Source organism: Myotis lucifugus, unplaced genomic scaffold, assembly GCF_000147115.1.
Source record: "Myotis lucifugus unplaced genomic scaffold, Myoluc2.0 scaffold_412, whole genome shotgun sequence".
NCBI classification, from domain to species: Eukaryota; Metazoa; Chordata; class Mammalia; order Chiroptera; family Vespertilionidae; genus Myotis; species Myotis lucifugus.
The window spans coordinates 307952-324736 of NW_005871460.1; the positions used below are offsets into that span (position 1 = coordinate 307952).

General features: G+C 42.8%; 1 protein-coding gene across 2 annotated transcripts in view; it reads left to right on the forward strand.

Moving 5' to 3' along the window:
- LOC102417454 (zinc finger protein 883-like) overlaps positions 1-16785 on the forward strand; it is a 36384-nt gene that overhangs the window by 11474 nt on the left and 8125 nt on the right. The window contains exon 2 of one of the 2 annotated variants that reach the window (XM_023743761.1): positions 1248-3910. The exons of the other annotated variant lie outside the window; for it this stretch is intronic. Within the exon in view, the coding sequence (XP_023599529.1) occupies positions 1248-3307 (2060 nt within the window). The 3' untranslated portion in view covers positions 3308-3910. Of the gene's footprint in view, positions 1-1247; positions 3911-16785 lie in introns of those variants that run through there. 2 annotated transcript variants of the gene reach the window in all.

Consider the following 16785-nt stretch of genomic DNA (forward strand, 5'->3'; position numbering starts at 1 on the left):
AAATGGAACCCACATTCATATATGTGCCTTGACTGCGAATTAAATCCTCGACCCTTTGGTACTCAGGACTATGCTCCAACCAATTGAGCCATACTAGCCAAGGCATTCTGAGGTTTTTAAACACACCACTTTCCAGATTTTGGCCACTAGGGTCAATGATAGCAGAAGCACAGTGGCTGCTGGAGGTAACTCTGACCCTTGTTTTTGACTGTAGGTATCATCAAATATATTTGTTCACCCAGTCTTTCTAGTCATTCTTTCTGTACAGTTCTCCTTTATTTGTGTCTGTGATACTTTTTGTCTTCATGGTACTCTTATTCCATTTTCCTGTGGGGTTTTTGTTCATGGAAAGCTGTCTACTTACACTGGGATGGGGGAAGAAGCGCATATCTCTGATATTGCCATCTTGCTGATGTCACTTACATAGGTCTTTTGACTGTGATCTCATTTCTCCTTTGTTGTTCTGCCACAGTATTGACCCTCCATGTTCTATGCATCATTTATCGCAAGCAATACCTCATCAGAGAAGAAACACGACTTTATGAATGACACAATGGACCCCACGCGGTCTTTCTTTGGGGAAGGGTCATTGGGAAGGAATTCACGACAGGCCTTTGTTACATTCATAGGTAGAAACCCGGTGTATTGTTGCAGTTGTTCATTCCTCAACGAATTATTCTTGTTTGTGCTTATTGTTAATACTTTGCCAAGTATTCAATTCTAATTGTGATCATCTCTACTTAGGGTTACAGATCACAGATAATCTTCACCTGTCTTGACTTTTCACCTCTGCCTCTTTCACAAGTCTCTCTTCACAGCAAGCCAACCTTGGTCCATACCTGCAGCACCTTGGAGAGCACACGTGTTATTATATTGAAATTGTATATCCTGTGATCTACTACAAATAATTTTTATGGCTTTGAGTAGCTTGAAATTATTCCACAGAGACTTACATGGTCAGAATGTAAAGCTCTAATGGAAGCTGTTTGTGCAAGAACAATGAGTAGAGCCTTCCTCTCTTCTTTGTAACTACTCATATGCCTCTGTTCCTCTCTTGCTGATATTTCCATCATCGACTGACTTTTGGGGCCACGTTATTTATAACAGCATTTTTTTCACTGTGTCTCACTCATGTTGAAAATCTTTCTATGCAATCATGCCTAGTCAGGACAGTTAATGATTCGTGTTGAAGATATTCTGTTTTCATAAGGTCAACATGTACCTCACCAGTATTTACTTTTATACAGGTTGCTGCTGTGGAGCAGAGAATGCGGAGGCACCTGAGCAGAACATTTCCGTTAGAGTGTCACAGGGAAGGAATCCCAGGGAAGCCTTGTCTTCCCTGAACAGCCACCCCTGTGAGAGTTGTGGATTAACCTTGGGAAACATTTTCCACGTGATGGATCTGCAGGGAACACAACACGGACAGATACTGTTGAAGTGTGGGGCATGTGCAACACAGTTTTCTTTCACTGTAAAATTTCACCAGCAGCATGTGAGAAAGAAGTCTTTCATTAGAAGTGTGGACAGAATCTCACTTGCAAACAGCTGCAATTTCAATGTGTCCCAGAATCTTTTCATCTGCAGGAAAGTTGGGCGGGGTGTCCTTACCAAGTCAGGACATCTCCACCTAAAGGCCCCTCTGACCAGGGACAGTCCAAATGCTATTTCAACTCCTGAGATGATGTTTCAAAGGAGAGAAAATTGTGACACCAGTAAAGAATATAAGAAAGACATTAGTTGCACCCACATGTTTATTAAGGAAAAGGGGGTTCATGTTGGAAAGCGATGTTTTGTGTGCTCTAAATGTGAAAAATCTTTTGCAACTAACTCTCACCTTCGTAATCATCAGAGAGTTCACACAGGAAAAAAACCTTATCAATGCACTGAATGTGGGAAAACTTTTACCACTAACGCCAAACTTCGTAGACATCAGAGAGTTCACACTGGTGAAAAGCCTTATCAATGCACTGGATGTGGAAAAACTTATACAAGTACCACGGGTCTCCAATATCATCAGAGAGTTCACAATGGAGAAAAGCCTTATAAATGTAGTGAATGTGGGAAAGCTTACACCAGTAGTACTAAACTTTGTCGTCATCAGAGAGTGCACACTGGAGAGAGACCTTATCATTGCAGTGAATGTGGGAAGTCTTTTATCACTAGATCGGAACTTCATTGTCATCAGAGAGGTCACACTGGAGAAAGGCCTTATCAGTGCAGTGAATGTGGAAAAGCTTTTAAAACTAACTCCAACCTTCATAATCATGAGAGAGTTCATACGGGAGAAAAGCCTTATAAATGCTGTGAATGTGGAAAGTCTTTTACACGTAGCATTGGTCTCCAGTATCATCAGAGAGTTCACACAGGAGAAAAGCCTTATCAATGTAGTGAATGTGGAAAAACTTTTACAGATATCAAGGGTCTCCAATGTCATCGGAGAGTTCACACTGGAGAAAAGCCTCATAAATGCAGTGACTGTGGAAAATCTTTTATTGCTAGGGCTACACTACAATATCACCAGAGAGTTCACACGGGAGAAAAGCCTCATAAATGCCGTGAATGTGGGAAATCTTTTACCCGTAAGTCCTATCTTCGTACTCATCAGAGAGTTCATACAGGAGAAAAGCCTTTTAAATGCAGTGACTGTGGAAAGTCTTTTATCACCAGCAGTATACTTTATCGTCATCAGAGAGTTCATACAGGAGAAAAGCCTTATAAATGCATTGAATGCGGAAAGTCTTTTATCACCAGCAGTATACTTTATCGTCATCAGAGAGTTCATACAGGAGAAAAGCCTTATAAATGCAGTGAATGTGGGAAATCTTTTACCAGTAAGGCCCACCTTCACAATCATCAGAAAGTTCACACTGGAGAAAAGCCTTTTAAATGCAGTGAATGTGGGAAATCTTTTACTGCTAGGGCTACACTACAGTATCACCAGAGAGTTCACACAGGAGAAAAGCCTTATAATTGTAGTGAATGTGGGAAATCTTTTACTGGTAAGTCCTACCTTCGTACTCATCAGAGAGTTCATACAGAAGAAAAGCCTTTTAAATGTACTGAATGTGGAAAGTCTTTTATCACCAGTAGTATACTTTATCGTCATCAGAAAGTGCATACAGGAGAAAAGCCTTTTAAATGCAATGAATGTGGAAAATATTTCATCACTAGCAGTATGCTTTATCGTCATCAGAGAGTTCATACAGGAGAAAAGCCTTATAAATGCTCTGAATGTGGGAAATTTTTTACCACTAAGGCCCACCTTCACAGTCATCAGAAAGTTCACACTGGAGAAAAGCTTTAGAAATTCAGTGAATGTGAGAAATCTTTTACCTGGAGCATTGACCTTCATCATCATCAGTGTTCACACAGGAAAAAAGTCTTATCAATGCAGTGAATGTGGGAAATCTTTTGCAGGCCGCAATGGTCTCCAATATCATCTAAGTTCTTACAGGCGAAAAGCCTTATAAGTGCATTAACTGTGGGAAATTTTATACCAGTTTCACCAACCTTCACCATCATCAGACAGTTCATACAGGAGAAAATGCTTATAAATGCAGTGAATGTGGACAATCTTTTACAACTAACTCTCACCTTCATTGTCATCAGAGAGTTCATATACGAGAAAGTCGTATGAGTGTAATTAATGTGAGATATCTCTCTCCCTAATTTGTAAATTTGCTTTGCACAAAAGAGTCCGAATGTGAAAAATTTCTTTGATGTGTTCAAAATGTAATTTCTTAACAATTAAGAAATTGTTATTTCTTAAGTCCTAACAGTGTGAATTGTTAGGACTTAACAATTGTATAAGAAAATATGTGAAGTCTCATTGCTCTGAATTTTATCTCATACATTTAATCACCTACATTATGTAACGTACCCGCAACTATTTATGCTGTGCTGTTTTTTTAAAAAAATATATTTTATTGATTTTTTTACAGAGAGGAAGGGAGAGGAATAGAGAGTTAGAAACATCGGTGAGCCAGAAACATCGATCATCTGCGTCCTGCACACTCCCCACTGGGGATGTACCCGCAACCAAGGTACATACCCTTGATCGGAATCGAACCCAGGACCCTTGATCCTCTGGCTGATGCTCTATTCACTGAGCCAAACCAGTTAGGGCAATTAATTCCCTTTTAATGTGCATGAATTTCGTGCACTGGGCTACTAGTTCTACTCATAATACTGATCATAATTATGACTGTAGTTGCTTCATGACCTCGTTTAATTTGTTGCTGTTCTTCACAGCTTTCCTAGTACCCAGGAATTTATATTCCATTTTAATACTTATCTTCGCTTTTTCTAAGTATATTCCTGCTTTAATTTATATTTCATAAATTGTTGGACATTTATTAAAGATATATTACTAAGTCATCTTCTTTATTTTATTTTTTTTTAATATATTTTATTGATTTTTTACATAGAAGAAGGGTGAGGGATTGAGAGTTAGAAACATCGATGAGAGAGATGGATCAACTGCCTCCTGCACGGCCCCCAGTGGGCATGTGCCCCCAACCAAGGTACATGCCCTTGACCAGAATCGAACCTGGGACCCTTGAGTCCGCAGGCTGATGCTCTATTCACTGAGCAAAACTGGTTCGGCATCTTTTTTATTTATTTTTTTTTAAATATTTTTTTAAATATATTTTATTGGTTTTTCACAGAAAGGAAGGGAGAGGGGTAGAGAGTTAGAAACATCAGTGATAGAGAAATATCAATCAGCTGCCTCCTGCACACCTCCCATTGGGGATGTGCCCGCAACCAAGGTATATGCCCTTGGCCGGAATCGAACCAGGGACCCCTCAGTCCGCTGGCCGACCGTCTATCCACTGAGCCAAACCAGTCAGGGCTATTTTGTTGATAAATATTCTTTTCGTTGTTGTTGTTCATCCTCACGGGAGGATATTTCTCCATTGGAGAGTGGAAGAGAGAGGGAAAGTCGAGAGAAACATCAATGTGAGAGAAACACATCGATTGGTTGCCTCCTTCATGAGCCTTGACCAGGGCCCCGAGCTTGGAAGTAGTCTTGAACCAAGGTACTTGCATTGGACTGGAATCGAATGTGGGACCCTTTGGTCTGCAGGCCTATGCTCTATCCAGAGACAAACTGCCTAGGGCTGTGGTAGATATTCTTATCTTTGAATATACCACAATCCTGTGTCCATTTTTTAAAAACATATTTTATTGATTTTTTACAGAGAGTAAGGGAGAGAGTTAGAAACATTGATGAGTGAGAAACATCGACCAGCTGCCTCCTGCACACCCCCTACTGGACATGTGCCCGCAACCAAGGTACATGCCCTTTACCGGAATCGAACCTGGGACCTTTCAGTCCGCAGGCCGTCACTCTATCCACCGAGCCAAACCAGCTAGGGCCGTGTATCCATTTTAATAAATATTTGGTTATTGCTCATAAAGCTGGTACAAACATTTTTGTATAATTCTTTATATGGATATTAGTGTTATTTACCTTTGTCAATCAGACATCTTCCCAGGGCTTCAGATTGCAAAAGGACACAACCCGGGCTGAAATGTCCCCTGTGTACTGAATGTCGTGGACCAGGCCTGTAGTTTAAAGATACTCTGTAAATTTCTGTTTCTAACTCACCGTTGTTTGATTGTATTTTTTGTAAGAATTTATGGTGAGCCTTTTCTCTAAGTCTTAAGTGCTTTTTTTGTATTAGAATAATATGTGTTAATATTTTTTAAATAAATATTTTAACACATTGTTTGCGGGTAGTTTTTATAGCCTGCGCTCTACTACCAGGCAACTTAAACGTATAACTAAAACGTATAAGTACGTTTCCCTCTTTCAATGCATTGATTTTTTAAATTTTTTTTCATTGATTTCATAGAACAAGGGGGAGGGAGCGAGAGATAGGAACACAATTGTTGAGAACACAGCTATCATGTCTCAGTTTTTCCATATGGACCCATGAATGAGGAGGTCATGGTTCCATTCACAGTCAGGGAGGATGCCTGTTCCCTGGCTTCATCCCCAGTGTGGGGCATGCAGGAGGCAGCTGATCAATGATTCTCTCTCAGCATTGATTGTTCTCAGTCTAAGTCTGCTTGCAACTCCAGCCTCTTCCTGCAGACACCTCCCCAGGTCAGGCACTACTCACTGCCCTGGTGCCCACAAGCACCTTTATCTTTGGGTACATTTTAGTAAGAAATGGGACCTACAAGAAGCCACTGACTGCTCCCGGGAAGCAGGTGCTGTGGGCATTCGGGTCTCATTGTGGTTAGCCCCACCTGGGAATGTCCAGCAGCCTCACTAGAGCTCCCTGAATCTCAGTTGGCTGAATGTGACATGCAGATGATTGATGGTGCTTACTCTGGACTTCTCAGATCAATAAAAGTAACAAGCTGACTACTTGTTGCCAGGATTGCAGGATTAGATTTTTGATCATTTTCTCTTTGAATTCTCACAACAACCTGGACAAGTAGAGACTCATATCAGCTTCCTCAATATATTCAGTATTTGAGACATGATTTTAGCTCTCCAAGTTTACACCACAGACAAGTGTCAGATTCAAGAGCTGGATTTTAACCCATTGTTTTCTCCAGCGTCAGAAACGGTTTCTACCACTGATGTGCATCACTCACTGTTGCAGGTACAGTCTGAGGAACAGGGTGGGTCAGCTGCAGCTCCTGTTTCCATGGTTGCAGTACGCATTTCCTCCCATTCCCTTTACACCCTTGGCCTCACCTTGTTCAGGGCAATGCCATCATTTCTCAGCTGCAGTGGTTTTTCCAGGGAACCTGCTTTCAGAATGAGCTGCTGTTGTTCTGCTTCCCCTTGTTCCCAGAGCAGAGTTTGACCCACATGAGACCGCGGTAATTTGGTCTGGGTCTCTGTACCTTCACACACATGTTGGGTGTCATGCTGTGCCCCCCATCCACTGCAATGAATTTCTTGCCTCAATTTGACCCTTCACAGGGTGTTCCTATGTGGCACTGACATTCACGCTGCAGGAGTGGATACAATTGGACATGAGTTTGGGGACCTAATTCCCAAGTGATGCTGGAGTCCTACATGAATCTGGTCTCATTGGACGGGTGCTCACCTCTTATTCATGCTAGTACCTACTGGCCATGTGATTCTCTCCTCTGTATGCCTACTTGCTAAATTAGACAATGGCTCTCACCATGTTTTCCCTGCAGCCTAGGTCATGTTCTGGACTCAAGGCCTCCTTCCCAGTCTCCTCTGTCTGCACCATGCATCTCGGGTTGGAACAGAGTCCTTTTTAAAAATATATATATTTTATTGATTTTTTACAGAGAGGAAGGGAGAGAAATAGAGAGTTAGAAACATTGATGAGAGAGAAACATCGATCAGGTGCCTCCTGCACACTCCCCACTGGAGATGTGCCTGCAACCAAGGTACATGGCTTGACTGGAATCGAACCCGGGACCTTTCAGTCCGCAGGCTGACGCTCTATCCACTGAGCCAAGCCAGTTACAGCGGAACAGTCCTTTTGAGTACAATTTGTCACCACAGTGCACGGCACACTGGGCCACAACTGAGTTCCTTACTGAGCTTTTCCTCACAATCTACCCTAACTGACTAGCCACACACAACATTTTCTGACTGTTGGTGAAAGTGGCTTTTCAGATGATGGTGTTTGCCATTTTATTCAGTTATTTCACTGCAGAAACATTCACCTAATTCCATTAGAGGAATGGACTTCATCTAAAGCTACACCAGAAATTTATTTTGAAGAAAAGACCAGAGGAGCCCTGTGTACACAGATCTGAGGAAATCCAGGATTCTTTATCTTCTGTGGAGCAGTCATTGTCATTGATTATAATCAAGAGGTCCTTGGTGCCAAGTACCTCTGAGGTGTGACAAAAGCAGGGAGGAGAGATAGCAAGAATGTAGCCTTAAAAATATCTTGTTCAGCTGAGAAACCAAGATGGCGGCATAGGTAAACACCAGAGATTGCTGCCTCTCACAAACACTTCAAAAATACAACTAAAAGAAGGAACAGACATCATCCAGAACCACAGGAAGGCTGGCTGAGTGGAAATTCTACAACTAGAAGGAAAGAGAAAAGCACTGAGACTCAGAGGAGGTGAGGTGTGGAACTAAAATACAGAGGTACAGAGGCACATGGGGAGAGGGCTGGCGTCTGAGGACAGGGTTGTCTTTTTCAATCGGGAGGGAGTCTAAATCTCTGAGCTCCAGTTCTGGGCGACTCTCTGGGGACCCAGACTCATATTGGAGAAACTGGACTGTCTGGCATTGGTCAGAACTTGAGGGCAGCTTTCTCTCGGGGGTATTTGCACTAATTGCTAGGACACTGAGAAGTCGGGCCTCTGAGGGCAGCCATAGCTGCTTGCTCTGCCCTGTTGATCCCCTGGAGCCCCACCCCCCAAGCTGTGCAAGGATGCTTTTGCATATGAAAGGCCTGGCCCTTTGCAATATGATAATTACCTAACAATCTGCAGCTGGCCAAGACCCCAGGGGAACTTGCATTGTATCACAGGTGACTCCCCCTGGGTAGCCTCAGGAAGAGGCTAGATTAGCACCTCCTTACAGATCCAGGAGCCAGTGTGCTTGGTGGTCAGAGTGGGACCATCCAGATTCCAGCTCTTGGGATCCATATAGGACACACTCAGGGGGCAAACTCAGTGAACACCAAAGCCCCACTGAAGCAAGTCTTGCCCCAGAGGGGTGTCTCCAGCACAGAAGTTCTCCCACTTCAGACACAGCTGATTCTCACAACCAATTGGCCAGGAGGTCAATTCCTCCCAGTGATACCAACTACAATCAAGGCTTGACTACAACAAGACTGTGCACAAAGCCCACAAGGGGGTGCACCAAGAGTGTCTACCTCAGGTAATTGGGGAGGCTGAGCCACTGGGCCCTATAGGACACCTAGCACAGAAAGCCACTCTATCGACAAAGCAAAGCATAAAAAAATGCGGAGACAAAGAAACAGGACACAAATGACAGAAATGGAGGAAAGGAAACTACTGGATATAGAGTTCAAAACCACACTTTTAAGGTTTTTCAAGAATTTTTTAGAAACAGCCAATAAACTTAATGACCCTCAAGAAATCTAATGAGACCCTTGAGGTTGTGATAAAGGACCAACTAGAAATTAAGCATACACTGACTGAAATAAAGAATATTACACAGACACCCAACAGCAGACCAGAGGAGCGCAAGAATCAAGTCAAAGATTTGAAATGCGAAAAAGCAAAAAACACCCAACCGGAAAAGCAAAATGAAAAACGAATCCAAAAATACGAAGATAGGGTAAGGAGCCTCCGGGACAGCTTCAAGCATACCAACATCGGAATTATAGGGGTGCCAGAAGAAGAGAGACAGCAAGATATTGAAAACCTATTTGAAGAAATGATAGAAAACTTCCCCTATGTGGTGAAAGAAATAGACTTCCAAGTCAAGGAAGCGCATAGAACCCCAAACAAAAGGAATCCAAAGAGGACCACACCAAGACACATCATCATTAAAATCCCAAGAGCAAAAGACAAAGAGAGAATCTTAAAAGCAGCAAGAGAAAAACAATCAGTTACCTACAAGGGAGTACCCATATGACTGTCAGATGATTTCTCAACAGAAACCATGCAGGCCAGAAGGGAGTGGCAAGGAATATTCAAAGTGATGAATATCAAGAACCTACAACCAAGATTACTTTATCCAGCAAAGCTATCATTCAGAATTGAAGGTTAGATAAAGAGCTTCACAGATAAGAAAAAGCTAAAGGAGTTCATCACCACCAAACCAGTATTATATGAAATGCTGAAAGGTATCCTTTAAGAAGAGGAAGAAGAGGAAAAAGGTAAAGATACAAGCTATGAACAACAAATACACATCTATCAACAAGTAAATATAAAAGTCAAGTGAATAAATAATCTGATGAACAGAATAAACTGGCTATTATAATAGAATCAGGGGGCATAGAAAGGGAGTGGGCTGACTATTCTTGAGGGGAAAAGGGATGTGGCAGATGCGGGAAGAGACTGAACAAAAATTGTGCACCTGTGGATGAGGAGAGTGGGGAGGGAGGTTCAAGGGCGGAGGGTGGAGTGGGAAACGGGTGGAGAGGAGCTATGGGGGGAAAAAGAGGAACAACTGTAATAATCTGAACAATAAAGATTTAATTTTTAAAAAAATATCTTGTTCAGCAGTTTGAACAGTAGTGTTGTTGAATTAGATGGGCCAACAATCTTGGGTGCAGGTGCTTCTCATAAATTGTGGAAGGCCACAGCAAAGAAAATAAAGTCCTTTTTCTTGTCCTTAAAAATACCTCTATCACATTTAGAACCTAAGGCTTTAGTGACCCAAAGAATCAATATTTCTGGGAGACAAAATAAAGGGACATCAGCAATACTGAAGGCATTGTGTTTAGGAGGACATCAGCAATGAGTCCAGAAGTTAATAAACCACTCCTTAAATTTTCTCCTCAACCGACAATGTCTACATCCCCAGGATGGACAAAAATAATGACACACAGTAAACCTAGCAATCTCAGGGAGCCTGACATGGCATAGCCAATCTTGCAAACTCCGAGGCTAAAAGTGCCCACATAGGATGCTTTGAAGTTAAAATTTTCTATTTTTTTAAAAAATATATTTTATTGATTTTTTACAGAGTTAGAAACATCGATAAGAGAGAAACATCGATCAGCTGCCTCCTGCACATCTCCTACTGGGGATGTGCCCGCAACCCAGGTATATGCCCTTGACCGGAATCGAACCTGGGACCCTGCAGTCCGCAGGCCGATGCTCTATCCACTGACCCAAACTGGTTTCGGCAGAAGTTAAAATTTTCTAAGTAAAAGGTAGTCACTGTGCTGGGCTCCATATCTGGTGCTTTGGCCAGATGGGGTGCACTGTGCTCTCTGTTCCTAAAACACATAGATAGGAGGGTACTGACATCAGGCCAGGCCTTGAGATATGGCCTCATGGCCCCTTCTCAATATGCTGTTCTCTGTTCCTAAAACACATAGATAGGAAGGTATTGATACTATACTGTGTCTGGAACTATGGTTTTTGTAACTTTGAGGTTTTTGCAAGTAAAAATGCTGTAATTCCTATAGTCTGCGCTGTAGTTCAGCCTTTGCTTCGGCAGGGTGCTGCAACTGTAGTCGCTGGCCAGCTTAATATAGGCTCCTAAATCTTTCATCTGAGTCCCTGGTGGTGTTCTCCGCAGGTCGCCCCATTACAGCCAAAGGGGTATTTATGTCCCAGTCTGCGTTGTTTTGTGTGTGTGTGTGTGTGTGTGTGTGTGTGTGGTTTTTTTAATTTTTTGCAAGGGGCAAATTTTAGCGTATTGAACCTGTCTTTTGTCTGTTGCATCAGGGATAACATACCTTCGGATTTTAAGGGACATTTCTGTTTCACAGACTCCTAAGAGCACAATCCCTGAACACAGAAGATCGCAGATCCCCAATTATTGTTGTTGTGTTAAATATTAACAGTTAACTAATAGATAAACTTAAGAAGAAGTTTATGTCATTTTTAATTTTTTTACTTTTTATCCAATCTCAGAGATTTTTTTCCTTAGCTCCTGTCCCCAATTTATCACCAGTGAATGTCATGTAACCCATTTATGTCTTCTTCTTTAGTCTCATGTATAAAAAAGGTGCAAAACTGCCATTCTCCCAAGCAATTTATTGTTATTCTGCTTCCTGGCACTGTTACCGGCTTGGGTATCATAAACTTAGAAAAATTCTCCACAAGTTTGGACATTTCTTTCAACATCACCAAAAGAAGTGACTCATGTGAAGCAGGAGAAAGTTACATGGAGGGGTATCAGCATTTCCAGAGACTCAACTGATTGAACACAGATTAATAAACACAAATTTAGAGCACACTCAGAGCACAGCAAGCGTTTTCCCATTGTATTCAGAGAACAGAAGACAAAGCTCAAGGCTCAGGTGACTCTGTGTGTGTGTGTGTGTGTGTGTGTGTGTGTGAGTTTAATCCTTACCTGAGGCTGTTTTTTCTTTTTTCCCCCTCCTATTCCTTTCCTCTGAGATTCTGTACTCCTTGCATGCTTCCATGTCTCTGAATCCACTCCATTCACCACTTTAGTTTGTTAATTAGATTTCCTATATGAGTGAGATCAAATGATACTTGTCGTTCTCTGACTGACTGATTTCACTTGGTTTGATGCTTTCCAGGTGCCTCTATCCTGTCTGTAAAGGTAAAAATTCTTCTTTTTTACTGCTTCAGAGTATTCCAGGGTATAAATTTTTCTCAGTTTTTTTTTAAGTATTTATTTCAGAGAAGAAATGAAAGGGAGAGAGAGCGAGAGAAACATCAACGATGAGAGAGAATCATTGATTGGCTGCCTCTAGTGCAATCCCTACTGGGAATGAAGCCTGCAACCTGGGCATGTACCCTTGTTCTGAAATAAACCTGGGATCCTTCATCTGCAGAGTGACACTAAATCCAATGAGCCAAACTGGCTAGGGCTGCATCAAAGCATTGTAATCCAGTCATCTATTGATGGACACTTGGGCTGTTTCCACATCTTTGCTATTGTAAATTGTGCTGTTATCAACAGAAGGGAGTATATATTCGATCTTATTATTTCAGGTTTCTTAGGATATATTCCTAGAAGTGGAATCACTGGATCAAATGGAAGTTCCATACTAAATTTTTTGAGGAAAGTCTATTCTAATTTTCATACTGGCTGCACCAGTTTGAATTCCCACCAGCAGTGTACTAGGGTCCCTGTTCTCCACATCCTCCCCAGCACTTGAATTTTGTTCATTTGTTGATGGCAGCCATTGTGAAAGCGATGAGGTGACACGTAATTGTTGCTTGAATTTCCATCTCTCTGATGATCTGTGACTTTAAGCATCTTTTCATATGTTTCTTGACCATCTAATCCACACTGCAGCCCAAGCAGTGCTGACACTTTGGATGGCATCAGAAACAGATGCCCTTAAGTATGAGCATGTGTTTTGTGACCTTAACTTTGTATAATGGATTCAATGGAGGCAGGTTAAGGCAGTTAGAGTCTTGAACAACCTCCTCCAGATACATATGGCCCCAGGGAAACACATGCCAAAAGTCTTGAATGAAGAAACAATGCCTGCCCTTCAGAAACAGCAAGTCCTGAACAAATATATGCAAAACCGCAGCTAAAGAAAGCCCTTCAGGTGCAGGAGAAACAATCTTGCCTCGGAAATCACCTCCCCTGAGGGCGCTAGAGGACCCTGAATATACTTGGTGTGTTCTTGGGCTATTTGCCCCTAAATCCAGTCCTAGAGTCAACTGAGAAATACTGGATCCTGGCCTTGGCGCTTAGAAACTACATTACCCAGAAGGCCACGCATGGAATGGCATCAGGCGGAGCCAATGGAGGCTCAGAGAAGGCATTTCCGTTTGGGCTCTTCGGGAGGGCGGGACCGATAATCCTTGTGGCAGGATTTCGTCTTCTCAGGGTTTTGTCTCAGCGGGTGAGGTTTTCTGTGTCCGCAGACCCGTAGAGAAGGCAGGAGAGCGGTGTTCCCCGCCTCACAGCCAATGGTCGGAGCCGCCGGTGGTGCTCACAGCTCCCACGAGGGATTGAAGCTCGGAGTCACCACCCGGACCCACCCCAGGGCCCGGACAGGGACCGCCATCCTGCTGCGGCTTCTGCTCCCTCCCGCTCAGCCCACAGAGGGCAATGGCGGCGCCCCCGCTGAGGAGACGGGCTGAGGTGAGTTCGAGTCCCCCAGGCCCTAACCGCCTCCTCACACAGACACCACAGCCTGGGGAGGGTGCCTGTCCCGTCCTGCAGCTCAGTCCCGCGTGGAGGACCGTGAGGAAGGTGGAGGGGAGAGAGGAGTGTTGTGGCTTCTGAGGACACAGCAAGTGCAGGGCAGAGAGGACGGGGGTGACTTGCATCTGAAGGTCCCTGAGGATGTGGCTGTGAGTATTGACGGAAAGATCGGAGGCTGCAGGGAGGACGTCACAGCCTCATTCGGGCTTTCCCGGCTGTGGGGTCCATCAGGGGCCTGGGGTGGGCCTGTATCCGGCTGGACTACAAGCTCTCTACACGCCATATGCCAAGTTCATGGGCGAGTCCAGCGAAATCCAGTGGCATTGGAGCAGGAAGCGGGCAGAGCTGGGGAGTGAACCTGGGGTCTTAACTTGGGAAGGGGATAAACATTACACAGGGGTGTGCACATCTGGAGGAAGTGTGAGCTGATGGTCCCGGGACCTGGTGTGGGGACTTAAAGGTGAAGCATAAACCCAGGCTTGGCTTTGTCTTGGAGGCAGGATCTAGGAGACTGCAGTGGTTTTTCCTGTCAGGAAGCCTGGGGCTCTGCAGGCATTGCCCAGACCTTAAATGGCATTGCTCCCTCCCCTCCCCCGATGCTTCCCATCCGACCCATGGGCTCTGCTGAGGGCCATGCAATGAGTAATGGGACTGTGATGAGCATTAGGTCCCGGTGTCCACAGTAACCAGGGGCCCTGGAGGACGTTGGGGGTGAAGGTGTGTAAGGAGTAGAATTACTGGTTCCCTGAAAGGCAGCATTGATTTTAATTGTCTCCATTCTGACAGGTTGGTGTGACCTTTGAGGACATTGCCCTGTACTTCTCCAGGGAGGAATGGAGCCTCCTTGATGAGGGTCAGAGACAGCTGTACCTGAACGTGATGCTGGAGAACTTTGAACTTATATCCTCTCTGGGTAAGACCCTCACTCTCACCATTGACCTGGACTTGGCTTGCCTTTTTCCAGGCCCCATCTCCCAGGGTGTGCTCTGTCCTCCCCTGTAGACTGTGGTACTGCTTGTTTTTCCAGTTTCTTAGGTAGTTGCTCTCCTGGGGAGGGTTGGTCTGTTTCCACTGCTCCCTTCTATTCCTGAAGCTCCAATAGTCCCCTCTGCACTAAATTCACAGGGAAGGACTTGTGTTTGGTAGTGTTACAGGAAGCCTCAGAGATTCCACCTTGATCAGTGAGGAAAGCATTTTCTATATTCCTGTTGGTCATTTGTACGTATTTTTTGGAGAATTGTCTCTACATTTTTATCCTGTTTATTAACTGTATTTTTTGGTTAAAGAGTGTTCTAACTACCCTGTATATTTTATATACTAATTGCTTATTACATAGAGGAACACATATTTTTGCATGTGCTTAATTGTGCTTTGCTGATATTTCTCCCCACACCCGCTTTTCTACAAAGTCCATGTTTTTGCAACCCTGCGTTCAGCAGGTCTAGTGCCACCATGTTTATGTCAAGCTCAGATGCTTGTTGCTACTGCTTAGCAGTAAAGTATTTTTTTTTTTTTTTTTTTTTTTTTTTTTTTTTTTTTTTTTTTAATATATTTTATTGATTTTTTACAGAGAGGAAGGGAGAGAGATAGAGAGTCAGAAACATCGACGAGAGAGAAACATCGACCAGCTGCCTCCTGCACACTCCCCACCGGGGATGTGCCCGCAACCAAGGCACATGCCCTTGACCGGAATCGAACCCGGGACCTTTCAGTCCGCAGGCCAACGCTCTATCCACTGAGCCAAACCGGTTTCGGCAGCAGTAAAGTATTTTTAATGAAGTTATATCGAGTTTGGTTTTCAGACAAGTCATTGCATTGTTATTAGCCTCCAGTATAGTATTAACATAACTTTATTATTCCCTGGGAACTCCAACTATTTGTGTGAATTTCTGTCTATATCTCAATATTCACATGATTGTGCTGATGAGAACTGAATCCACAATCTCTCCAAGCAATTTCTTCATAGGATTTGCAATTATTTTCTTCTGTTCTCTCGATTTCCTTTCATTTCATTTTGTGTATTGCTGTTGTGCTGTGAAGAAGCTTTTTTCTTTATTTGTTGACATCTCAACTGTTTGTTTTTGGGTTTTTTTGTGGTGGTTGGTGTCACATTGAGAAAATCATCTCAAAACAAATCTCCAAAACTTTTTCTCTAGATTGTCCTGAGGCGTTTTAAGTTTTAGCGCTGATATTCAATTCTGTTATGCATGTTGTGTTATATTTTATCAGTGGTGTCCAGTATTGTTGTGTTTCCATGTGAGTATTGATTTTCAACAGCTCCATCATTGAAGAAACTATCTTTCCCTTCTTTTCTGTCTTGCAGTTTTGACAAAGATTACTTGAAAGTATGTGTTTGGCTTTATTTCTGTGTTTTCTGTTCTGTTCTGTTGATGTATGTATCTGTGTTTCTTCAGCAACACACTGTTTGCTTGCTTTGTCTTTGTAAGAAATTGAAGTCAGGAAGTGTGATGCCTCCAGCTTGCTTCTCACTCATGATTGTTTTTGCTATTCACATTTTTTAGTTCTATACATTTCAAGGTTCTCTTTTCATGTCTTTGTAAAATACCATAAGAATTATCCTCAGGGTTCCATTTAATCTGTAGATTGCATTGTGTAGTATGGATATTTTCACAATATTTCTTTTTTAAAAATTATTTATTGTTTAAAGTAATATATATGGTACAACATATGTCGCGATTTTCCCTCATTGACCACAAATGAGGGAGATCATGTAATATTTATCTTTCTCCCCCTGTACCTGAATGTGATGCTGGAGAACTTGACAAGTTCCATCCATGCTGTTGCAAATTGCAAGTGTTCCTCTTTTTTAACAGCAGCCTAGTATTCCATTGTGTATATGTACCATGGTTTTTTAATCCACTCATCTACTGATGGGCACTTAGGCTATTTCCCAATCTTAGCTATTGTAAATTGCGTTGCTATGAACATAGGGGTGCATATGTCCTTTCTGATTGGTGTTTCTTATTTCTTTTCTTTAATTTTTTATTATTTATTTTATTATTTGTAAA